At 47.7% G+C, this 26,350-nt stretch overlaps 1 protein-coding gene across 1 annotated transcript in view; it reads left to right on the forward strand.

The window, feature by feature from the left end:
* Positions 1-26,350, forward strand: part of SLCO2A1 (solute carrier organic anion transporter family member 2A1) — an 83,922-nt gene that overhangs the window by 45,300 nt on the left and 12,272 nt on the right. The window contains exons 4-9 of the mRNA XM_025882012.2: positions 17,994-18,221; positions 19,115-19,213; positions 21,267-21,403; positions 23,146-23,224; positions 23,760-23,924; positions 24,997-25,186. Of these exons, the coding sequence (XP_025737797.1) occupies positions 17,994-18,221; positions 19,115-19,213; positions 21,267-21,403; positions 23,146-23,224; positions 23,760-23,924; positions 24,997-25,186 (898 nt within the window). The remainder of the gene's footprint in view (positions 1-17,993; positions 18,222-19,114; positions 19,214-21,266; positions 21,404-23,145; positions 23,225-23,759; positions 23,925-24,996; positions 25,187-26,350) is intronic.

Below are 26,350 nucleotides of genomic sequence, written 5' to 3' on the forward strand. Positions count from 1 at the left end.
GCATTAATTACATTCACGATACTGTGCAACTATACCACTGTTTCCATAATTTTTTCATCAACTCCAAACAGACACTGTACCCATTAAAGCAATAACTCCCCACTCCTCTCTCTCCCTAGCCTCTGGTTATCTCTAATCTGCTTTCTGTCTCTATGAATTTGCCCATTTTAGGTATTTCATATAAGTGGAATCATACGATGTGTCCTTTTGTATTTAGCTTATTTCATTTTGCATCATGTTTTCAAAGTTCATCCATGTTGTAACATGTATCAGAACTTCATTTCTTTGTGGCTGAATAATATGCCATTTTATGGATACAGCACACTTTATGTATCTACTCATCTGTTGATGGACTCTTGGGTTGCCAGATGCCTCTTTTTCAAAAAGAAATAAGACAAGGGTTATTATACTAAGCAAAATAAGTCAGTCAGAGAAAGACAAATACCATGTGATTTCACTCATGTATAATTTAAGAAACAAAACAGGTGAACATAGGGGAAGGGAAGGAAAAATAAAATAAGATAAAAACAGAGAAGAAGACAAACCTTAAGAGACTTTTTTTTTTTTTTAAAGATTTTATTTATTTATTTGACAGAGAGAGAGACAGCAAGAGCAGGAACACGAGCAGGGGGAGTGGGAGAGGGAGAAGCAGGCTTCCCGCTGAGCTGGGAGCCCGATGCGGGGCTCGATCCCAGGACTCTGGGATCATGACCCGAGCCGAAGGTAGATGCTTAACGACTGAGCCACCCAGGTGCCCCAAACCTTAAGAGACTCTTAACTATGGGAACAAACTGAGGGTTGTTGGAGGGGAGGGGGGTGAGGGGGTGGGGTAACTGGGTGATGGGCATTAAGGAGGGTACTTGATGTAATGAGCACGGGGTGTTATATGCAACTGATGAACCACTAAATTCTACCCCTGAATATATACATACACCGTATGTTAACTAAATTGAATTTAAGTAAAAAATTTTTAAAAATTAAAAAAAAGAAAGAAAGAAACATTAACTCCTTGGCTCCTCGCTTCCTCCCCCACAGGAGGTGGCCACTCGCCTGTAGTTGGTGTGCTTAAGTTCATTGCATATCAGTATACTTTTTCCTTCTAGTGTTATGTCTTATTTCTTTAGCCTTATCTTTTTTCTTCTACTGGTTTGGAAATTATACATTATTAGTTATCCTTATGTTGAAACATTTAAAAATTATTAGAGAATAAGATTGACTTTTCATTGGGGGTGACACACAGTTCTATAAATTTGAACACATTTATAGATTTGTGTAGCCACCACAATCAGGATATAGAACAGTTCCATCACTCCGACACATCCATCATGCTATTCCTTTATAGTCATACTCTCCCCAGGCACTGCAACCACTAGTCCATTTCCATCACTATAGTTTGAGAATAACACAGAAATGGAAACATAGAGCATGTAACATCTTGAGACTGGATTTTTTCCTGGGCCATAGGCCTTTGAAATTCACTGAAGTTGTTGCATATATCAGTAGTTCATTCCTTTTTATTGCTGAGTAGTATTCTATTGTACGGATATACCACAGTTTACCTATTCATCCACTGAAAGACATTTGAATTGTTTCCAGTTTGTACCAAGTACAAATAGAGCTGCTATAAATATTTGTGTTTAGGTTGTTTTTTTTTTGTAAATACAAGTTTATGATGTTAACATCTTTTCATGTGCTTATTTGTCATGCATATATTCTCTTTGGGAAGGTGTCTGTTCAAGCCTTCTGCCCATTTTGTAATTGGATTATTTGTTTTCTTACTGTTCAGTTTGAGAGTTCTTTATAAATTCTGGATAGAAAATCTTTATTGGGCAGAAGATTTGCAAATATTTTCTCCCAATCCTTAGCTTATCTTTTACATTCTTTTAACATTGTCATTTGCAAAGCAAGTTTTTCATTTTGATGAAATACAATTTATAATTCTTTTTTCTTTAACAGATCATGCTTTTGGTGCACATTTAAGAACTCTTTGCCTAATTCCAGGTCAGGAAGATTTTCTCCTATGCGTGTGGTTTTTTTTTTTTTCTTCTTAAGTTTTATAGCTTCCCACTTACATTTAGATCTATGATCCATTTGAGTTAATTTTTAAAAAAGGTTCTTTTTCTTCTTTTTGCATATGGATGTTAAAAATTGTCTTAGTGTCATTCATCAAAAAGACTATCTTTTGGGGTGCTTGGGTGGCTCAGTCAGTTAAGTGTCTGCCTTCGGCTCAGGTCATGATTCAGGGTCCTGGGATCGAGTCCCACTTTGGGCTCCCTGCCCGAAGTGGGGAGCCTGCTTCTCCCTCTCCCTCTGCCTGCCGCTCCCCCTGCTTGTGTTCTCTCTCTCTCAAATAAATAAATAAAATCTATTAAAAAAAAAGGCTATCTTTTCCCCACTAAATATTTTTCGCACCATTGTGAAAAATCAATTGGTCATACTTGTGTGGGTCTTTTTCTAGACTTTCTTTTCTTTTCCAGTAGTCTCTGTGTCTGTTCTTTCCCACTGTCACACTGTCATGATTCCTGCAACTTTATAGTTAAGATTTGAAAATTGGGTACTGTGATTCCTCCAACTTTATTCTTCTTTTGCAAAATTGTTTTATCTATTCTTATTCATTTGCCTTCCTATGTAAATTTTATAAACAGCTTGTCTATCTAAAAAAAAATGCTTCTGGAATTTTTATTAGAATTGCATTAGATTCATAGATCAATTTGGGGATACTGGACACGTTTATTCAGTCTGCCAGTCCATGAACACAGTATGCCTCACCCTTACCCTTACATTTTAAAACTGACCTATGACTTAACAAATTCTAAAGCTGATGAATGTCTCTATTCTCCACCAGAACAAAGTAAGGATGCTGGGATATTTTACTGCTCACTGTCCTCTTCGATCTTCCATGTTTTTGTTGACCCATACTTTAGTTCTGCCTGTCTTTAACCTCCCCCCAGTACCCATTATTATTATAGTTGTTGTTAGTTATAAATAAGTCAGCATTTTGTGTATTTACCCACAAGTTTACTGGTTTCTTTGCTCACAATTGCTTCTTTCAATGCACCTACCCTCGTTGATTTAATTTCCTTTTCCCTGAAATATATTCATTAGCATGACTTGCAGGTGGGCCCGTGAATGAGAAAATCTCTAAATCTGTGTCTGAAAATGTCAGTTTTACCCTTGTCCTCGCATTACGGTTTGGCTGCAAGCAGGATTTTAAACTCATAGTTATTTCCTCTCAGTGCCTCTGTCTTCTGGCTCCTCTTTCTGGTATTGGGACTTTTCCATCAGTCTCATCGTCATTCCTTTCTGGGAATTCCGTTTTTTCTCTCTAGTTGACTTTAAGATTTTCTCCCTTCTTTGTGGTCTTGCGTGTTTACCATACGGTGTCTAAGTATAGGTTAATTTTTACTTATCTGTTTGGAAGTTCAATGTGCTATTTCTTTTGAAGATTAAGGTTTTTCTTTGATTCTGAAAAACTCTCAGCCAGAAATGTTCCTGATATTGCATAGCCCTATTTTCTCCATTCTTTCCTTTAAAAATCCATATAATGTATTACATATAAATATATAATACATAACATATAAAGTATATATGTTATATAAAATAAATATATAACATATATAATACAGGGCATTAATGTATTAATGTATTATATATGAAACATTTTGATGTCTGGCCTTCTCATCTCTTGTCTTTCATAGTTTCAAGTGCTTTATTCATCTAAGCTGCATCCTGGTAATTTCTCAAGTACATCTTCTTGCTCACTTAGTCTTCCTTCAGCTCTCTTAATCTGATCCAACTCATACTCTACATTGTACATTTTAATGGCTCTATATATTTTGCTAATTTCTAAAAGTTATTATGTTTTTCAAATCTCTCTGCCCTGTTTTCATGATTTTTGATATTGCCTTATGATTTCTATTTTTACTTTGGTCTCTTCAGTTATTTTAAACAAATTTATTTTATAGTCTTTTTTAGTTTCCTCCCCTTAGCTAAAGTTTTGAGGATGCTAATCCTCCCATGTTTTGTGTTTGCTTGCTCTTGTTCATGTTGGATTATTTCCTGTATGTTTTATAATGTTTGACTGTGGGATCATTTGCAGTGGGATTTTTTCTCCTCTAAGAATTTTGTGTGGTCTGGGTTGGGGAAATAGCTTTACAAAGTGGTTTTGCATTTGCATTCACTCAGCACCCAAGGAACAACAGTGCTTTGGAGCTAATTTTATGATAATTTATTGGCTTGGGATAAACTTGTACATGTTTTGAAAGATGTAAGAAGTGGCAGTGGATTTGTGATGAGCAGCAATGAGAGTCCACAAATGCTCATCCTTGGCCCACTGTATTGGTGGTGAAGATGTCTGAGAATAAGTAAGCCACCAAAGGATATGCTAAGGGAATAACTGATTCTGATTCCTGTTTACCCGTTTACTTAAATGTCAGGCGCTTTTTTTTTTTTTTTTGGTCTTATCTAGAGGTCAGGTTCAAGAGTTGAATCACTTAGAATGATAGAAGGGGTTCCTTTTTTTTTTTAAGATTTTATTTATTTATTTGAGAGAGAGAATACACACGTGAGCCGGGGAGGGGGGCAGAGGGAGAGGGAGAAGACACCCTAATGAACAGGGAGCCCTACGTGGGGCTTGATCCCAGGACCCCAAGATCACGACCTGAGCCGAAGGCAGACGCTCAACAACTGAACCACCAAGGTGCCCCGAAGGGATTCCTTTACGGGTTCTGAGACTTCTGGTAGGGAGAGACAGGAGGCTGGAATGGAAAAAGAATGGAGCCAGAATAGCAGTGTCTAATGATGAAATGTCTGCTGGGTTCTGATCATGGGGGTCTTTTCCCCACCTCTGTGTAAATCACCAGTGAAATAATCTTTTCTCATGAATGCATTGTGGCCTTGTATCTATTTGGACTATGTAGAGACTGAGTTCTTCTTCAAGTAGGTCCAGGTGGAAGACAGACCCAAACCTAGGTGTCCTGCCATGCTCTTTCTCCTCCTTAGTCTAGATAAGGGATTTGAGGCCAGCTCTGAAGGAGAGTCAGGCATTGCTGGCTACCGTCCCAGAGAGCCCTGTGCCAAGCCCACTCCAGACCCAGGGTCCCTGCCCTTCCCCAGCAGCATGAGGACTGGGTTAATGCAATCAGCAAGGGAGCCCGGGGCACTGGGGCCAGGCTGAGGGGAGGGCATCCTGCCAGGCACCACACACTGTGGGTTGGTGTGTTGGCTGCCCGAAGCCTGGGCCACATACCAATGGCATTTGCTTCGCACAGAGCAGCCACCACAGAGGGTGGTTAGAGATGGGCGGGCCTCTGAAAGCAATCACTCTGCTCCTTGTTAGGGATAGTCCTTTGGCTGGGGTTCAGCCCACCATGATGCTCCTTGCTCAGAGGGGAACACTCTGCCATTCCCTCCTTGACCTCAGTGCTCTTAGCCAAACTCCACTGAGAGGGAACTGAAGGGGACCGGGACAGGGACCACAGCTGCCCTCTCAGCCTGCAGGGAGGAACCACAGGCCAGGAGAATAAACTTTTTCATTGTTTTTGCTTGTTTCATCTGTGTAAATTCTATTTGCAACAATGAGGCCTAGCAGTCTCCCTTACTGTAGCTGGGGTCAAAACAGCAGCTGGAAGTGCTCAGGGCTGAGCCACCTTCAGGGCATCTTCCTGGTGTCAGGAGGTAGGATGAGGAGGACTTTGGCCCAGGAGCCACATCCATGGCATCTATCTGGGGCTGTGCGCTGGGTACCAGTGCAGCATGGGTATGTGCTATGCTAATATGTGCAAATGAAAATATCCAGAAATCTCACTTCATGGGAAAAGTTTGAAATGCAACTCCTAATTCATATGTATTCCTATGGGAACTTTAGTTTTGAATTATGCAAGGTGATCAGGAACAAATGAATTTTACTAAATGCACCACCCTGAGTGGTGTTCTGGAGTCAGGCAGTCCTTGGGAATGGAGACTCCCTCCCTCGGACCACCTCCTCCATGGCTGAGGCTCAGTTCTTCCCTGTATGAAACAGACACTTGCTCACAGGGCATCGAGAGCTAGGAAGATGCTTGCTCAGAATTTAGCCTGTTAAATGTTGGCTTTTATAACTGGCAGTGGTGGGATGGGGTGCCTGGGTGGCACAGTTGGTTAAGTGTCTGACTTTGGCTCAGGTCATGACGTTGGGGTCCTGGGATGGAGCCCCACGTTGGTCTCCATGCTCAGTGGGGAGTCTGCTAGTTCCTCTGCCCCTCCCCCAGCTCACGCTGGATCTCTCTCTTTCTCTATCTCAAATAAATAAATAAAATCTTTGAAAAAATAATTGGCAGTGGTGGGGACAAGATTCATATTATACTGGGTAAACTAGGGTCCCAAACTATGGGCTGATGGGCTAGGCATCCTGGGGGCATCTGAAAGCAGCTTCTCCCTCATCCGCACTGTGGGTCTTCTGCTCTGGCCTAGAGCAGGGCTCTTCCCTCAACATAGTCCCTGCTGCATCCTCCATATGTGAGTCCATAGGATTTCTCTCAGTTGAAGCTGGGGCTGCTATTCTCTTCTATTCCCAGACCCTAGTTGGAGCAGCCTGGTATGATGGGTAGAGTACAGACTTCAACATTCAAATGTAGCTCAGCCATTTACTTGCCAAGGCTCCTTAAGCAAGCTCCTACTTTACATTTCTGAACCTCAGTTTCCTTATCTGTAAAATGGGACCCATAAAACCTTCACTTTCAGGGTGTTCTGAGGGCAAAATTAACCCAAAGTCATATAGGTAAAGTGCCCATGTTAGCTGCCCAGCGAATTTTTCTTTGCCTGACCTTATTGTGACATTTGAAATTTGTTACTCAGAAGTAATGACCCCCAGACCTATTATGTCTTGACTGCTGATTTCCTCCCCTTGGAGCAAAACTACTCCAGAAATGAACATGGGAAATGAAGAGTAACCATGTATTTTAGGAAAAAAATAAAGAGGGGCTGAACATTGTGGGAATCATGGAGACCTTTAACAACTAATTGCTAATTTTAAAAAGGCCAGGCAGACATTTATGTTTAGATTTTCTAAATGTCAGAGGGGTCCGGAAATGTGCCCTGGCGCCTTTAGAAAAAAGACTAGTTACCCAGCCAAGCCTCCAAGACCACTTCTGGAAGGCACAGAGAAGTTTCGGTAGATGGGAAACAGGCCAAAGTGATACCAATTCCCTTAGGAGATGAAAGAAGGGTCTTCAGAAACCAGTGTCTGGCAGGACTAGGTGTAACCTGTGGAACCTCCTAAGCCAAGTCCAGAGGGAAGTCGGCCCCTACGCAGACAATGGATGCACACAGGCAGGGAGCTTCCTGTAAGATAAGAGGTGGGGCTGGATTGTATTTTTGAAGCAATCAAGAAAAGAAAGGGAAGAGTCAGCTTTCTAGTCCTTTATTCATAAATGTGTCAGCTCGTCCATGCTCATTCATCCCACGGGTGTCCCTGGGAAGGAGGGTGGTAAGGAGGCATAAGGAGGGGAAGCCTCAGTCTCCTGAGTGACTGTGTTTCCTCCTCAGTGGACAACACACATGGCCTAAAATCAGCTCCCCAACCCCCAGAGCAGAATCCACTCCCCTGAACTGTGGGAGCCACTCAGGGTCCTTCCACTGAGGGAACTGCTCATGGCAAACAAGCTCAGGGCTGTTCAGTGGTGAACACCCAGCTGTGGTGTGAGATGGGTATGCTCAGAAGGTGTTCGGGGCAGGGCAGGGGGATGTGTGAGTGTGTCTGTGGGGTAATTGTGTATAGGTGTGTGTGTGAGGGAAGATGTACTGGTGTGGACAGGAGGTGGATGTATGTGGAGGTGTGAAGGGTGGGGGTGGGGCCGTGTGCGAGGGAAGAAATGTGGGGGAGGCGTGTGGAGGGTGTAGGGGGACTGTGTGGATGTGTAGAGGGTGGAGATGGGGATGTATGTGAGAGGGAAAAATGTGTATGGCAGGGGTTGGTGGGTGTATATGGGAGGGAAGGGGTAAGTGTGTGTGTGTTGGGGGTGAGTGGGTGGACAGCTGGGGCGGAAGTTGTACAACCTGGCCAATTGGATCTATTTAACCTGAAAAGGAAGAGAAAACAACCAAAGGGGGTAAAATCACAAAACACATGGGGGTGATTAAATCAACTGAGAAAAAAATAGCCCCAAACAGATGAGCACAGCAAAACCTAATGAAATTTGATGTGGAAAATTTTTTAATGCATAGTGTAGGAAAGAATAGAAACCAATGGGGAGAAATGATAGAAAACACTAGACTGTGGTGCTGAGCATTAGGGGAAGGCCAGGGAAGGAGCTGGGGCTCCTCAGGTGAACTGGTCATTTCCATGGCAACAGGACCATGGCCTCTCTAAAGGCCACAGCAGTTGATATGAGATAGTTGACTCTCTGTCAGGTTCTCTTAACATCTGTTTTGTGGGCAAGCCACAATCTCCCCTCTCGGCCAGCCTGGAAATGAGAAGCCCTTGTTCTCCTAAGTCTCCAGCTGAGGTCTGAGTAGGGACCTAAGCATGGCTCCCCCTCCCAGTCAGGCCCCCAAGGCTTGTTTAGTCATTTCCCCTGTTCAGGAATGAGGCTGGGGTGGCAGACCTGCTTGGGTCTGGGAGGAGGGGCGGCGCTATACAGCAATCTGCAGCCTGCAAGTTGTATCCTGCACCCTGCTCCCCTGGGGAGAGTCACTTCTCTAGCATTCCCAGCTGACTGGATGTCTTGGGCGTGGTGGGAGGTTGCCAGGGGGTGGTCTCCTCGGGATAGTCAGCACACAGGGTGGAAAAGAAAGGGTGGTTACTATTCCAGTGGCTTTGGGCACCCCAGGAAAACTGTTAGGGAGTGAGGGATAGCCCCACTGAAACAGTGTGGGCCCCTGTCCCACTGGGGATTGTGGTTTGAAGAAACCATTGACCTCTCCTGCAGGAGGCCTGGGGCTTCCTGGGGATCCCTGGAGGACACAGGGAGGAACTTTCTGCCCTTCTTGCCACACCTGGTAGAGCAGAACTGTTGGCTGTGCCCAGACACCTCCTGTGGCCCAAAGGTTTGAAATGGGAACCACCAGACACATTTGGGTAGTGTGCCACCCACCAGAAGGCAGGAAACCAGCAAGAGACAGAGACAAAAGGATTCTTCAGGATTCAGAGCTTGGATTGGCCACCATTGGAAAGGATGCGAGGCCCAGATCTAAAGGGGAAAACAGCACAGAGAAGTCAGGACCACCATGAGTGTGTTAGGAGGTGAGGCCTGTGGGAGGTGATTAGGTCACAAGAGTTGTGCCCTCCTGAATGGGATCAGAGCCGTTATAAGAGGTCAGAGAGCTCCCTCACTCTCTTTCTGCCTTGTGAGGACATAACAAGAAGTCGGCAATCTGCCACCCAGAAGAGGCTCTCATCAGAACCTATCTGTGCTGGCTCCCTGATCTCAGACTTCCAGCTTCCAGAACTGTGGGAAATGTCTGTTGTTTACAAGCCGCCCAGTCTAGGATACTTTGGTATAACAGCCCAGACTGATTCCATTAGATTCATTCTCCTTGGTTGGAGCCCCACCTTATAGCCTCAGGCCTAATTTTGAGTTTTCAGGTTTTAGACTGTCATTCTTTTTTTTTCTCTCTCTCCCTTTTTTTTTAAATTAACATATAATATATTATTTGTTTCAGGGGTACAGGTCTGTAATTCATCAGTCTTATATAATACCCAGTGCTCGTTACACACATGCCCTCCCCAATGTCCATCACCCAGTTACCCCATCCCCCCACCCACCCCTCCCCTCCAGCAACCCTCAGTTTGTTTCCTATGATTAAGAGTCTCTTATGGTTTGTCTGTCTTGTTAACTATTCCTCCCCGTTTTGTGTCATCTGTGTCATTCACAAATTTGTCAGCTGTTACTGCTTTCACTCAAGCCTGTGACAACAGTGTTGAGTGGTGTGCAGTTAGGGCCATCTCCCGGGTTGCACTGGCCCATTGATGTCAGCCCTGGGCACTATTCGAGCCAGTTCTCCCTAGAGGACTCTCCAGCCACGTGTCCGCATCTTGTCTACCAGGATATCATGACAGGCTTTGTCAAAAGGCTTCCTCCAGTCAAGTAACACCATGTTACAACTTCCTGCTGGTCTGCGAACCCTACTAACAAAGGAAATGAGGTTGGTTTGGCATGACTGGCTCTTGATGAACTCATGTTGGCTCAGCTCATCATTTTTTTTTTTTTACAAAGAGGTCCTCATCAGCCTGTTGAATAAATCTGTGAAGAATACGTTCTGCTTCACTCCCAATTGGGGGGTGCATATTAAGCTCACATCTCTTCCAACATTAAAATTAAATGGCTTTAAGCCACCATCCTTCTCACTCAGGTATATCTTCCGTCCCTACTATGCGCTAAGAAACAGTTTGATAGTGAGCCAAGCCAGGTGATGCCTTCTTCCTTGGCCTGGTGGCAATTCCTTAGGGCGCAGGGGCAAGGGTGTGGGTAGGGAAAGCTCCTCGCCAGCAGTCTTGTTTCACCGTGCACAGTGGACCTGCCCTCTCACATCCGGCCTCCTCAATACAAGTAGGCATTTTCCCCAGGGCCCCCTCTAGTGCTGGGGTGATGGTATGTGAAGGGGTGACCAGCCTCAGCCTCAGAACTAGTCTTACAAACTCAGTCGGAGAGCAGAACACAGGAACACTCTCCTTCCACTCCCTGAGCTCACTCTTTTCTTTCAAAGATATGAATCCATCCTCTCCTGATGATCAGCACCGATCTTACTTGTCTCTAGTTTCTAGACCCAGCTCCCAGATTCTTAGAAACCTGGGCTTTATTGCCTGTCTCCAGGGTTCCACCATCTCCCTTCTTCATTTAAATTTCTCAAAGTTTCTGGCCTCTTTGGATGAAAATTGATATTATTTGATCACTGTGTCCCAGGTTATAATATACCCATTATTTTAATCCTAATAAGAATATCACAAGGTAGGTATTATATCTGTTTTGGAGATGAAGACACTGAGGTTCTGAGAGGCCCCCAACCAGTGAGTGGTAGAACCAAGATTTGAACTTGCTTTGTCTGGTTTCAAAATATGAATCCCTTTCACTACCCCATGATGTGTCTCAGGCTGTCAAACTTAACTCTGTCGGTTTCTGCTGGTGCAAAAGAATCTGTTCTCCTAGTTTCCCAAAACGAAACTCAGAATGCCCATAGAAATTGTTTTGTAAGTGGAGACTTAGTCTAGTTGGAATAGACCACATATTATTAGCGGGGCATTATGGAGTAACAGGCTTTGTGAACTGCCCTGGGAACCCAATCACTTCTGATGTGTGAACAATCCACTTTGCAAACCACTTTGAGATCTCAAATCATGTCTGAGTTTGGGACAGTCTGTTCCAGGCCTGCTGGTGTGTGTTGCCAGAGTTTTCGGGAAGGACTGTTGAGTAGCTGAATTTAGGAGGATGAGGAAATAGATCCTTCAGAGTGGAACATTCTGAATGAGGTTCCAGGGGTTTGCTGATAGCCTGAGGGCTTGGCATCTTGGCCTTGTTTCCAGAAAATTCTCCAAAAGCACCCCCAGGCCTTTTCCTATTATTGTCTTATGGATTGCTTCTGAGGCTTGGGTCTTGCTTCACTTGACCCTACTCACCCACAAACCATTCCCCCTTCTGAACAGTGAGGTATGTGTGGCTTTCAAGGAACATGACTTGAAGGAGAACTCACTGCTGCCCTTCTGTTCCCTGGAGGAACTCTCTCCTACCAGAATGATGAGCATGACTAGTCAAAGGAAAGCCCCATTTGCCATGGCCTTCCTATGTTTCTTGACCCTTCTAGGGTCCTCTCTCAGACCCAGTTTCAGATCTTTGTGCAGAGACGTCTTACACCCTTGGCAGCCCTCCAGCTGAGCTCAGCCTGGCCACACCTGGAATGTGTGTCCTTGAACAATGGAATGGCTAGACCTCGGTTCTGCCCAGATTTGTCCTGTCTCTGTAGGTCCCATTCTGGGGAAGTAGACCTTCCTGCCACAGAGTCCCCTATCTTTCCAAGCCCACTGAGGGGTCCAGAATTAGAACTGAAACTCTGAATTTAAATTGTGGAATGAGTCAGAGGGTTGACTCACGTGCAGCTGGGGTGTTGCTGGGGTAGCTGGAGGAGGAGAGAGGTCCCAGCCTGTTTCTAGTTAGCATTTCACAGCCCTGTGAAAACTGGCACAGCCAGACTTCTGGGTCTTGTGGGAAAAGAATGTGCTCTGATGAACTTGAGCCTTCCAGAAGTCTGCCTCGGGGAAGATGAGAAACAGACTGACATCCCTCTAATGAACAGATTCCCCTCCCTCTCTTTCTCAGGGCCCCCCAAGATGGAGGAAAGCGACCTTGGGTGGGCAGGCGGCCTCTGGAGTCTGTGGTGGCTGGAATAGACAGGCATTTCTCTGACCTCACCACAGGATTTAACATGGTGGGAAGGTCAGAGCTAGCAACATCAGAAGAGGGTGATGTGTTTCCATAAGTCAGTGGAGAGTAACTGGGTAGAGGGCCTTTGCTGGAATGCTGGAGGAATGGGGAGAGGTGGCTCTGTCTCCTTCACATGGGCCTGAGCTCCTAAAGGAAGCTGAGAAACCATTCCAGGGAGGAGAGGGGTGGGGTGGGCCAAAGAAACTGAGTTCCCCCACCCACCATCGGTTTTGCCAAGGTCTTCTGACAAAAGGTCTTTTCCTCCCCCTTCTTCCAGCCCTTGGACTCATCAATCCCTGTCCTCTAGATTTTTAGGAGAAAAGCCTAATGGTCTCAATTCTAGAAGACTCCGCTCTCACCAGAGGAAGCCGGCCATGTTTCCCCACTGCCTGAGTCCCAGACATGAGTTCTTGGGAAGCCCACACTATGCCTGTCTCTGGCATAAACACCTGTGCCCACATCAAGGCAGGGAGCAGCAGGTCCTACCCACCGCTGCACCCTGCTCTTCCTGGCTCCGGGGCTCCCTGCCCCCAGGACAGCCAGCTGCTGCATCCCCACGGGCAGTGCTCCCTGGTGAAAGAAGCCTTGTTCTCTGCAGGTGAATTTCGCATGAGTCACGGCCTGGGCCAGGGTGGATTTGGCCCCATTCAGGGCTGGCATAAGGAAAAGAGAGTTCATTAAGAGATCTTGAATCAGTTTAGCATGCGGAAGAACCAGAAAGGAACTCCATAGACTTGGAGTTGGGGCCAATTGACTATATTTTAAAAAATACACATTTTAATAAAGGCAGTTCCTGACATGGAGTGTGACATTCTAAAAGTTAATGATAACACACGAGCCCCAGAGGGTTTTACCTCCTGGACGTTGTTTCATCAGGTATAATTTCGTGAGGATTTTTATGGCACTAGCGTACTGTGCCATGTGCCAGGCGAAGACCAAATAAGCCAGTCAACATTTTTCTGATCTTCGATGACCATGACATGCCCCACAGAAAATAATGTTGCCAGCCAAGCTGGCAACAGTGTTCTAATAAATGTGAGTGTAGTAAAATAACAAGAATCCGAGAAATCAAGGACTAGAGCTCTTAAAAAAACAATCTCCAGGCCTTCGTTTGTCACGCTCTCCTGCAGCCAGCCTGGCCTTGCATGTCTCACACGCATGCCTCTGGGCTGTGCATCCCAGAGCCGGCCAGCCCTCCCTGCCCCTCATGCAATGCATGGCCTCACCTATTTTGCCACCAAAATAGCTCTTTATTGGGTCACTTCCACTCCCTATACATGGGCCTTGGATCTTGCAAACTGGTCTTAATGCCTCCAGTTGTGTTCATGATCTTGACCCTTCTGGGGTTTTCCTTAGGATAAAATCCGTGCCCCTTCCCAGGACCCACAAGCCCTCCAGGAGTGGCTGTGCCTCACCCCACTTATACTTACTTACAATGCTGCTCGTACTGAACTGCATTCTGTGCCATGGAGCACGTCACCCACATCTCTCAACCCCTCCACATTGCTGTTCCTTAATCCTCCTTGCTGCTCTTTGTCTACTCCTATTGCTTCTTCTTAGCTCAGGGCCACTTTCTCCAGGAATCTTTTCCCAAACCCTCTCCCAGTGATGCTGGGTTGGTGCTTCTCCCACATGCTCCCTGTTCTCTCCTGACTCGGTGTGGAGCGGGCTACATTACACTTTATTGTGGTAATTATACATATATATACATAACATTTACCATTCTCACTATTTTTAAATGTACCGTTCAATGGCATTAAGTACATTCACACTATTGTACGACCATCAACACCATCCATCTCCAGAACTTTTCATCTTTCCCAGCTGAAGCTGTACCCACTAAACACTAACCCCCCATTCTGCCTCCCACCCAGCCCCCGATAACCACCATTCTACATTCTGTCTCTGTGAATTTGTCTATTCGAGTTTCTTCATATAAGTGGAGTCTGCAATGTTTGTACTTTCGTGTCTGGCTTATTTCAGTTAGCATAATGTCTTCAGGGTTCTTCCATTTTGTATGTAGCACGTGTCAGAATTCCCTTCCTTTTTAAGGCTCAGTAATATTCCAGTGTACGTATCTATCACATTTTGTTTATCCATTCATTCATTGATGGACATTTGGATTGTTTCCACCTTTTGGCTATTGTGAATAACCCTGCTATGAACACTGGTGTACAAATATCTGTTAAGTCCTGTTTTACATTCTTTTGGGTGTATACCCAGAGGTGTAAATGCTGAATCATATGGTATTTGTATTTAAAGTTTTCTTGAGGAACTGCTGTACTGTTTTCCATAGTGGCCACACCATTTTGCATTCCTTCCAGCAGTGTACAGGACTCTAACTTTCTCCACATCTTACACAAACGACACGATGTTTTCTGTTTGTTGTTGATAACAACCATCCTGATGGGTGTGAAAGGGTATCTCATTGTGGTTTGGATTGGACCAGGCAATATTGTGGTCGCTTCTTCAATGAGCTGTGTACCACAGTGGGCTGAAGAGTTTGTAAAGGCAGCACCGGTGCCTCTCTCCATCACCTCCTTGTCCCCCACCCCAGCAGAGTGCCTGCCCACAGTCACTATTGGCCAAATAACTGACCAACTGAGGATGAATGAAATTTGGCCCAGGAGTTTTTTCAGGACTCAGCATTTAAGCTTTCCCCCTGTCTGGATGACCCTGACAAGAAGACATCTTGCCCTCCCTTGCTGTTCTTAGGATAGACCTCCTGTTCAATGGGGGAGCCCCGTAGGTCAGCAGTTTTAAAATGTATCCTATACAAACACCAGTGTAGAGGACAGGTAAGAGTGGGGCCAGGCTGGACAGAATATATATGCCTGGGGGAGGGAGAGGGCAATGAGGGGAGCAGAGCTGCCCCCACCCCACCATCCAGGGCAGCCTGGGGCAGAGTTGAGCATAAAGGGACAGATCTGGTCTGCAGCCCTCATATTTCCTCTCTGTGGGGCTTCGAGGCCCACAGAGATCAGGGCTGATACCCTCTCTGGGAGGACCCCAAATGAGAATTAAAGGGAATTATGTTAGTATGAAATGAACAAACCCATAGAGCAAGATCAGTGATGTCAGTGGTGTCCATTGGCTTGGACAAGGTAAGAGAAGAAGGGATTTTTTTTTTTTAATATAATGTATTATTTGTTTCAGGGGTACAGGTCTGTGATTCATCAGTCTTACACAATTCACAGCGCTCACCATAGCACATACCCTCCCCAATGTCCATCACCCAACCACCCCATTCCTTCCACCCCCCTCCCCTCCAGCAACCCTCAGTTTGTTTCCTGAGATTAAGAGTCTCTTACGGTTTGTCTCCCCCTCTGGTTTCTTCTTGTTTCATTTTTCCCCCCCTTCCCCTATGATCGTCTGTCTTGTTTCTCAAATTCCTCGTATCAGTGAGATCATATGATAATTGTCTTTCTCTGATTGACTTATTTCACTTAGCATAATACCCTCTAGTTCCATCCACATCGTTGCGAATGGCAAGATTTCATTTTTTGATGGCTGCATAATATTCTATTGTGTATATATATACCACATCTTTATCCATTCATCCGTTGATGAACATCTGGGCTCTGTCCATAGTTTGGCTATTGTGGACATTACGGCTCTAAACACTGGGGTACACGTGCCCCTTCGGATCCCTACATTTGTATCTTTGGGGTAAATACCCAGTAATTAATTGCTGGGTCATAGGGTAGTTCTATTTCAACTTTTTGAGGAATCTCCATACTGTTTTCCAGAGTGGCTGCACCAGTTTGCATTCCCACCAACAGTGTAGGAGGGTTCCCCTTTCTCTGCATCCTCGCCAACATCTGTCATTTCCTGACTTGCTAATTTTAGCCATTCTGACTGGTGTGAGGTGGTATCTCATTGAGGTTTTGATTTGTATTTCCCTGATGCTAAGTGATGTTGAGCATTTTTTCATGTGTCTGTTGGCCGTTTGGATGTCTTCTTTGGAAAAATGTCTGTTCATGTCTTCTGCCCATTTCTTGATTGGATTATTTGTTCTTTGGCTGTTGAGTTTGATTAGTTCTTTATAGATTTTGGATACTAGCCCTTTATCAGATATGTCATTTGCAAATATCTTCTCCCATTCTGCTGGTTGTTTTTTGTTTTGTTGACTGATTCCTTTGCTGTGCAAAAGCTTTTTATCTTGATGAAGTCCCAATAGTTCATTTTTGCCCTTGCTTCCCTTGCCTTTGGTGATGTGTCTAGGAAGAATTTGCTGTGGCTGAGGTCAAAGAGGTTGTTGCCTGTGTTCTCAAGGATTTTGATGGATTCCTGTCTCACATTTAGGTCTTTCTTCCATTTTGAGTCTATTTTTGTGTGTGGTGTAAGGAAATGGGCCAGTTTCATTGTTTTGCATGTGGCTGTCCAGTTTTCCCAACATCATTTGTTGAAGAGACTGTCTTTTTTCCATTGGACATTCTTTCCTGCTTTGTCAAAGATTAGTTGACCATAGAGTTGAGGGTCCATTTCTGGGCTCTCTATTGTGTTCCATTGATCTATGTGTCTGTTTTTGTGCCAGTACCATACTGTCTTGATGATGACAGCTTTATAATAGAGCTGGAAGTCCGGAATTGGGATGCCGCCAGCTTTTCTTTTCTTTTTCAACATTCCTCTGGCTATTCAGGGTCTTTTTTCGTTCCATACAAATTTTAGGATCATTTGTTCCATTTCTTTGAAAAAAGTGGATGGTATTTTGATAGGGATTACATTAAATGTATAGATTGCTCTAGGTAGCATAGACATTCTCACAATATATGTTGAGAAGAAGGGATCTAATGGATCCCTCAAGATCTCTCAAGGCCTTGGAGAGAGCAGACAGTGCTGATTGGTTAGTGTGGGCCAAGTTTAAAACAGCCGCATGGAGTGGCAGTCCAGCCTGGCCCGGTCCCCACAGCCACAGGCTACATGGTGCTCACAGAACGCTGGGAGTCTCTGGGAGCCTCACAGAAGGGTCTCAAGGTGCAGCCTGGCTCCTGTGGTGCCTATTTGTAATAGGAGGGACTAAACTAGACAGTTTCAAGTCCTTTCCAGCTCCCCAAGTTGTAGGATTCTTGGTTGCTGTCCACATTCAGTAAGGACATTAAATGCCTTTGTGTGACACACTGCCAGGCTTATCCAGGAATCAGGCTCCGAGGGTCATGACACAGGAGGGACCCCCACCATCCCGGGTGGGGCTGACACTGTCTTCTGTGAGACAGAATGGCCTTTGTCCTGCTAAAGAGAACCACACCCTGAGGACCTCAACCTTGAGGATGAGCACGGGGCACTTCAGGCCAGCAAGCCTGGGTTTTGATCCTGGATCCCCCTTTTTCAACTGGGTGACCCTTTCCTCCGGGAATGACAGTATCAGCCTCCATGCTCAGGCCCCCGCCTGTACTCGTAGAGGACAAAGAAATGGATAACCATGGGCGGAAGATTCCTCTCCCACCCAAGAAGGGCTGCTCCCAGAGCAGGAAGGCCGCACTCTGACCTGACCTCTGTGTCTGTAGTCACTTCCCAAAGGCCTGAGAGGAAGGGCAGGTTTGGAGGGCAGCTGGTGGAACTGGGAGACCGGCTGGTGACCGGCATGCCCTCTCATTGCAGGGAACAACAGCTTCTTCCAAGCCGAGCTCTGTCAGAAACACTGGCAGGACCTGCCCCCCAGCAAGTGCCACAGCACCACCCAGGACTCCCGGAAGGAGACCAGCAGCATGTGGGCTCTCATGGTGGTCGCCCAGCTGCTGGCAGGTGTCGGGACGGTGCCCATTCAGCCATTTGGAATCTCCTATGTGGACGACTTCTCTGAGCCCAACAACTCACCCCTGTACATCTGTGAGTCACAGGCTTGAGGAGGGCAGCAGGGAGGGGGCCCAGTCCTGAAGTGGCCTTTGCTGAGGCCCCGAGGGGCTGAATCAAGGTTGGACCTTCTTTGCCCCACAACACAGCAAATGAGTGCCGAGGTTTGGGGATCAGACAGATCTGGCTGGAAGGCCAGCTCTGTTACCTACCAGCTGTGTTATCCTGGGCAGGTGGCTGGGCCCCAGGGCCCCAGGTTCCCTCACCTGCAGAACGGGGCTAATAGTATCCATGCCCTGGGCAGCTGTGGGATTACATAAGTAATGTAGGTCACCCCTTAGCCCCATGCTGGGCACAGGGGAGCTCCTTACCAGCTCCTGGAACTATTGCTGTCCGATCCTCCAGGCACAGGCCGGGGTATCCGTGTCTTCCTGAACTGTCCACTTAGGGACAGCACAGCCTCAAGGAAGGACAAGCAAAGCAGATAACAAATGACCACCTGACTGCGCCCATCCTTCCCTTAGAACAAGCCACACTGAGCATTCTCGAGGCCCACGCCCCAAACCAGACAGAGCTCCCGCACTGGCTCAGTGGCCCCACAGCTCCTGCCGCGGCCCCCAGCATCATACTCGCAGGGAGCCTCGCCCACCAGCACACCCAGCAGGAATCGTTAAGTGCTGGGGAGCCTTTCCCTCCTGGCAAGTGGATCTCTCTGGCAGCTGGCTGGAGGAGAAACAGCTTTGGTTCTGCACATCTCAGGATCTTGAGTGATTCTGGTCTTGTCTATGGGAAATGCCCTCGGTGCGGACTTGTTAGGGCCAGGGGACAGATGGCGTGACATCTCAGGAAACCCTCAGCTAGGGAAGGAACCTGGGGCTGCCACACTCTCTCAGGCTCCCTCGGCCTCCTTTGCCTGCTCCCCTTTCCAGCCATCTTATTTGCCATCTCTGTATTCGGACCGGCCTTCGGGTACCTGCTGGGCTCCGTCATGCTGCAGATCTTCGTGGACTATGGCAGAGTGGATCCAGGTGAGTGTGTGCCAGGGTGCTTGTCCTACCGCTCGTTCCACAAAGCAGCTTCCCCGGCCCCGGCCAGGCAGGGCAGAAAATGAAGCTTCAACTCCAGATGCTTGGGCCCCCTCTTTCCCTCACCCCAGACAGCTGGGAGCAGACTGCGTGAATCCTTTGGCACAGGACCCTTTCTGTCCTCAGGAAGTTCGTAGCCGAAAACCTTGAGACCTGGGGCAGGGCCTCAGCTGTCGCCACCACGGCTACCCATCTTGGTGGTGGTATTAAAAACAGTTTTATGGTCCTTGGATTCTAAGGTGGTGTTTAATTATTTTAAGAAAAGATTTAATAAGAGCTCTTTTGAGGATAAAAAAAGCACTACATAAAATATACACATGGGTTATGATTCACATCATGCTTAACTCTGTGGGCACTGGCAGTAAACAAGCTGTTAATCATGGTTCCACCTCTCACTGGCTGAGTGATCTTGAGCAAGTATCTATATCTTTTTGTGCCTCGGTTTCCTCATCTAGAAAATGGGGCTAATGATAGTAAAATAGAGTCGTTGTAAGGATTAGAACATGCCTGATATATATTAAGAGGTTTACAGGTATGAGCTCTTATTCTTCACAAAATGGTATGGACTAAATCACTGTGTATCTTAGAATGAGGAGGACATATGGTCTATAGACCACGGCACAAACACTGAGGCAACCCCTCATGGAGCCAGCCCCCCAGTGAATCCTACAAGAGCTCATGGCCTTTGTAAGCTTGTCCTATGCCACCCAGCCTCCCAAAGGGCAGGGAGAGCCAGCACTGTCACAGAGGGGCAGGCAAAGTGCTTTGGAGGCTCCAAGGAGGAGACAGTGCTCCTGCCCGAGGTGGTCAGGGAGGGCTTCCCAGGCAGCTGACATCTGCATTGAGCCCCATCGGTGGGTGCAATTTCTGCCTTCCAGGTGGAGAAAAATACTTGGACAAGGCCAAGAGGTGGAACATGTGTGGAGTGTGGTGGTGGTACAGAAAGCTCCAACTAGCCAGAAGATGTGGCTAGAAGGCAGATCTGAGCCAGACTCTCAGGAATAGTACTCCCACCAGTTCCTGGCACACAGATCAGAGCCTGCACATCACACAAAGAATGTGGACAGGCATTAAAGCCACCATGCTGCCAGAGTCCACAGACTCCTGTTCTTGGGAACCATCAGACCATGATGTCTTCCTTGAGGTGTCACCTGCCTTTACTTCACATGACAGGGAAAAGCCCGGGGGAGCTTTCTGCATTAGGGTCAAGCCTTCTTTGCCCTTTTACTGGCACTTCCTGAATTGGTTCTTGCCTCTTGGTTGCCCAAAGAGACTTGCAGCTGAGCTCCCAGTACCAGGGCCAGTGCCCAGCGATGCCTGGCATTGCTTGGCTGAAGACCATTCTGCTACCTTCTCCCTCCTTTCATGCCCACATAGTTTCTTTACAAAGAGAGACACAATGGCAGACTCTCAGATGCTGATGGGAGACATTGCCAGAAGTATCTCCTTTGGAGGCTCAGCAGCCCACTCTGATAATGGTTGTTTCCTCAGGCTCCTAAGGATTATGGGGCCTCCTTTCTTAGGGATCAATAAAGTTGGGAGGCAGTAGCAGGCAGTGGTTAAGAGTGCAGGCTTGGACACCAGGGAGACATGGGTTTAAAACTGACCAATGAAATAATACTTACCAGCCTTGACCTTGGACCGGTGCAAAGCTAATATCTCTGATCCTCAGTTTTCTGATTGGTTGGAGGTGGGTGGATGCAGCCTCCTTCATTGTTATTCCTACCAAGGGTTGGGAATAAAATAAAGTGAGGCCAAGGTTCTGATTCCTTCAGCCTGGGGATTCTCTGATGTTCTGCTTTATGCTCAGTGGTCACCATGCTCCAAAGACCAGATGGCCTGGAGAGGGAATGCTGTCTTGACTCAGATTCTAGCTCATGGCTTACCTCTTCTGCATCATGGGAAGAAAGTCCCCCTGATCAGAGGCCCTCTTTCCAGCAAAATGAGAACCCACATTCATCCAGAAAACACTTGTTCCCTTTGCTTTCTTTCCCAGCTGCTGTTAACCTGAGCCCTGGAGACCCCCGGTGGATTGGAGCCTGGTGGCTGGGCCTGCTCATCTCTTCAGCGTCCTTGGTTCTCACCTCTTTCCCCTTTTTTTTCTTTCCTCGAACAATGCTCAGGGAAGTGGAGGTAAGGTTCTAAGAGCCCATGACTCCCTGCCTATCAAAGTTCAAGAAAAGGAGGTGTAGGAAAAAATAAACTGAACTGAGAAGCAAATTCTGGGTGAAATCTAAACAAGTTATATGACTCAGGACTTCTCAGAGGCTTTGGGAGGTGAGAGTGCTGGTGAATTTCCAAAAGACGGTCTCCCACCAGTGTCCCCTTACCATGTCAGCATCTCAGGCATCAGGAAGGTTCCAGGGAACGCAGTTCGGGAAACACCAAGTTCACAGTGAAGAGCCAGGAAAAGCTGAATATATGACCTGGCACAGTTGGCCCATCACGTGTGAACATGCAGGACTGAGTTGAAGGAGACCCCCTAGAGCTGAGGAGCGGGAGGGCAAGCTGAAGAGCGAGCTGACTATGGGCAGATGGACCTTCTGTGTGTCTGTTGGGGAAGAAGTCAGAAAAGGATGAGAATGGAAGACAGAGACGAGAAGTCTAGGAGGGGCTTTGATGTTAGGCCTAGGGTCTAAAACTTGTTCCGACCCCATGAAGTTCTGGGGCGCTGCAGTGACTGGGTGACCACGCAGGGGGCACCATGGCAGCTGGGCTGAGGTCGGGGAGTCAGGGAGGAGGGGAGGCTGGCCATCTGAAGAGGCCTGTGTAGAGACGGGGGATGAGGCTGAGCGCCAGGGCGGGGGCTGCTGCGCAGCCGAGGCAAGGGCAGGGAGCGATGTTCTTGGAGGGGCTGCCAAGGACTGAGCGGCCGACAGATTGGAGGAGAAGGGAGCCGAAGTGAGCCAGAGCCAGAGCTCAGCATTTGGCAGTGAGGTGTGTGAGATCTAGGCCAAGCTGTGGGAAGAGGGGCGGGGGTGGGAGAGCCTCCGCTTGTCTTGGGGAAGAATTTCAGAGGTTGTCAGTGCATTACGGTGGTTTGGGGGTCAGGCAAACCTGAGTCTGAGTCCAGATGCTGAGTGATCTTGGGCAAGTTTCTTTGTTTCTAAGTTTCCTTTAAAATACTGGAGATAGAGCACGAGTCTCAGAGGAGGCTGTGAGGAGTGCCGATGTGTGTGGAAGGCTGGGCATGGTTCCTGGTGTGGAGTAAGCACTCAGTGCGTGGGAGCTCCCGTGCCTGGTGGTGCGTTCCCCAGGGGAGCCCCAGTGGCATCAGGGCTCGGGGGAAGCCTTGCACACCGTGTGCAGGGGTTCAAAGCTGCAGCTGACGAGTTCGCAAGGGGTAGGCGATCTCACTGAGATGGTATGGGTAGAAGGTGTGGGCTAGGGGCCAGGCTGGAGCCTTGAGCAGGACTCAGCTTTGGGCCCAGAAGGAAGCAGGGACTCTATAGAGGAGACAGAAAGAAAGAGCTAGAAACAGAGGTAATTCTAGACCAGTGTATCTCAGAAGCCTGCGGCCCCTGGAATCTGAGGACAGGGAGGAAGTGTAGCCATGACAGACAGACAAGGGGTGAGATCTGATCGGACACCTTTTGGCATCAGTCAAGGGAAAGTTAGATATGAATGACATGCCCAGGGGAGTGTCGGGAGGCATTGTTGTGGATGTGTTCTGGCCGGCAGCCACAGCACTGGGCTCACTGACATGCAAGTAGCATTTGCTTCAAGAGCATTCTCTGGGCGCCCTCCCACCCACACCTGGGGCAGCTCAGTGCTGCCCGTCCCTTAGCCACCGAGACCAGGAGGGGCAAGGGCCCAGGGAAGGGTCACTAAAGGGAGCCTAGGCCATTAACGTTCACCCCCTTTGCTGCCTCCAGAGGTCTCCAGCCATAGTGGATGAGGCAAGGAAGATGGACGAGGTCAAACCAAGAAGCTCCCTGGTGGATTTCATTAAATGTAACTAACTGACCCAGCAAAGTCCTGGGGGGCGGGCCTGGCTTGCAGTGAGGGTCAGGGGGTATCCCAGCCCATGTGGTGTGGTGTGTGGTAAGGGGCAGTAAGAGCAGGTGGTCCCATCTCTCAGGAGGGGTTCTGCCAGGGGTCCTGGTGACTGCTTCTGTGCAGGTTCCAGGAGACTCAGAGTTAAGCAGAGTCAGCCCCGCCTCCATGGTCCAGCCCCCGTGTTCTCTCCTCTCCTTTTACATGGAGGTGGCTGTCGTGTGAGGAGGATGTTCCCAGTGTTAGCTCTATTTCTATCCAGGCTTCGCCTGATATCTCCCAGGCACGTCCTCACTTTACTTAGCCCATGAGCATGTTGAGTGGGAGTCGAGCGGCTGTGTGCCTCTGGCCACTGAACATCTTGGTGCCTCAGATCTGCCCTGAGGAAGAGAGGAGGGCTGCCTGGAGGAGGAGAAAGGGCAGTGACTAGTCCCAAGCTACCCGTGTGGTGACTGCCATGAGGGCCTGGCCCCTGACAGCCGTCTGTTTGCAGGCTTTCCCCACATCTTCCTGAGGCTGCTGATGAACCCACTCTTCATGCTGGTGGTCCTGGCCCAGTGCACCTTCTCCTCTGTCATTGCTGGCCTCTCCACATTCCTCAACAAGTTCCTGGAGAAGCAGTATGGCGCCTCTGCAGCCTATGCCAACTTCCTCATCGGTGAGTCTGGAGGGTGGGGGTGCTGCAGGAGCTGGGGGGCCCTGCCTGGGCCCTGCCTGCAGGAGTGGCTGGGCCCTCCTCCACCCATCCAGGGATGGGCGAGGCCAGACCGGACACAGACAAGAGCCAGAGGAGGACTGGCCCAGAGGAAAGAATTTTAAGGACATTTTTCCTGGTTAGCAATCTAGAATGTTCTTGGCAGATCTCTGGGGCCCCTATCATTCCAGGCAGGGGTGGGTGGAGGCTAGGGTCTGCCTTCCTCCCCGTCAGAGGGGCTGGAAACCTGACAGCCTCTCAAGGCCCTGACATCATCAGGGCAAACAGAGGAAAGAGAGAAGGTAGAATTTGGGGTTAGGCAAAATGCCTTGTGGTTTTTTTTCCTTTCTTCACCAAGGACTCAGATACATTCACTTGGGTAAGGAATATGTGGCCCAGTGATTCTCCACCCTGGCTGCACTTTAGGATCCCCTGGACAACTTTAAAAAAATACAGACACCCGGGCTCCCTGCTCAGTCAATGAAAGCAGAATCTCTGGGTGGGGCCCAGCGTTGGTATTTTGTGCAGCTGACATCAAGAGGCACTGATGTGTTCCCACCAAGTACCAAAGGGAACTACAGAGCCCAGTCCCCAGGTGAGCCTGGCCATATGGATGTGGCAAGGTGGTCAGGGCGCTGGCTGTGACCTCACCCCTTTAACCTTCAGTCACCAGCTAGCACATCAGACAGGGACACCACCTTGGGACTCATGTGGTCACAGTAAGAATGCAATGAGGGCCCAGGTAATGAAAGGTGCTTAATAAATGTACCTTCAACCCACATCCCTCTGGCTGCAAGGACTCCACTTGTTTCTTTATTCTTTGCACAAGCAGGGCAATCTGCTAAGTCAGGATAAGTCTGTAGATGTGCCTGGCAAACAGTAAGCGCTCAGTTAATGTCAGCTATTACCACTGCAATTGAATGTATCAAATGTTCCTTCAAGTAGCCATGCCCCTTTGTCCATGGTTCAGCTCAGTGTCTGTGCCCTGCCCCCACTCCCAGTCCTGTGCACCCAGACAGGTTCTCTTTATCTGTAGGTGCTGTGAACCTTCCTGCTGCAGCACTGGGGATGCTGTTTGGAGGAATCCTCATGAAGCGTTTTGTTTTCTCTCTGCAAACCATTCCTCGCGTGGCTGCCACCATCATCACCATCTCCATGATCCTCTGCGCCCCTCTCTTCTTCATGGGATGTTCCACCCCCACTGTAGCAGAGGTCTATCCCCCCAGGTAATGGGAATGAGAGGTGAGAAGATCCCTTTTGCTGAGGCCAGAGCCTGGATCGGGCTGCCATACGCTTTCTTTTCTGCTCCCTCAACTCTCTTCTCTCCTTTTCACTTTTTGATCTAATCTCTTACCTTGCAACTTAGAAAATGAAGTCTTGAATCATATGCTCAATTATGAGAAGAAATCTGAGGGTCCTAGGGGGCCAACAGCAATCAGGGTCAGGGCTCTGTTTTTTAAGAAGCACCAAAAACTAATGAGTTTGGTTTAAGGATGAATCTGTAGGGCTATGAGCCTCAGGAACCAGGAAATAAGCTATGTTTAGCCTCAGCTCTGTGCCGGCTACAATTACAAAGTATCCTTGAGCTGCTGCAGAAAGATAAGAGAAGGAGACTTGAAAAGATCTGGGAAAGAATAATGAAAATGATGGCAGACACAAAAAATTAGGGCAGGTGAGGAAGAGGGCAGGTAAAGTATACCTGTCAGTTTGCATAAAGCAATCTGGTCCCAGGTTTTAAGTCTGGCTTCATGTTCAGGAAGAGCTTTAGAGGCCCATGAGGGGAAGGTGCTGAGCAAGGAGCATTTATTTTTTCCTGGGTGCCCCTTCCAACCACCTCTTCTTTTAGGTTTTGCCTAATGAGGTTGCAACATTTGGAGAAACTGTAACTTTCAGCCTTGGTGTTTTCTCTTTTTCTTTGAAATACCGTCTTTTGTCTTTGGTGGGTGAAGGAGAGAAGGGGTACAAGGGAAGGGAGGGTTGCTCAGGGCAGGAACCCCCACCCAGTTTGTATTGTTCTGCAGGCTGACTATGGATTGAGAGAAGCCAAGAAGACTTTGAGCCTTCGGGTGGTTCTCACTAGGAGCTTTTTTAAAAAGATTTATTTAGGGGAGCCTGGGTGGGTCAGTCAGTTAAGTGTCTGCCTTTGGCTCAGGTCATGATCCCAGGGTCCTGGGATCAAGCCCCACATTGGGATCCCTCTCCCTCTGCCCCTCCCCCCACTTATTCTCTCTCTCTCTCTCTCTCTCTCTCTTTCAAATAAATAAAAGAGAAGGAGAGGGAGAGAGAATCTCCAGCAGACTCCCTGCTGAGCGCAGAGCCCAACACAGGGCTGGATCCCAAGACCCTGAGATCATAACCTGAGCTGAAATCACAAGTCAAACGCCTAACTG

Source organism: Callorhinus ursinus, unplaced genomic scaffold (genome assembly GCF_003265705.2).
Source record: "Callorhinus ursinus isolate GAN/ISIS: 27379988/994484 unplaced genomic scaffold, GSC_fseal_2.0 scaffold1, whole genome shotgun sequence".
NCBI lineage: Eukaryota > Metazoa > Chordata > Mammalia > Carnivora > Otariidae > Callorhinus > Callorhinus ursinus.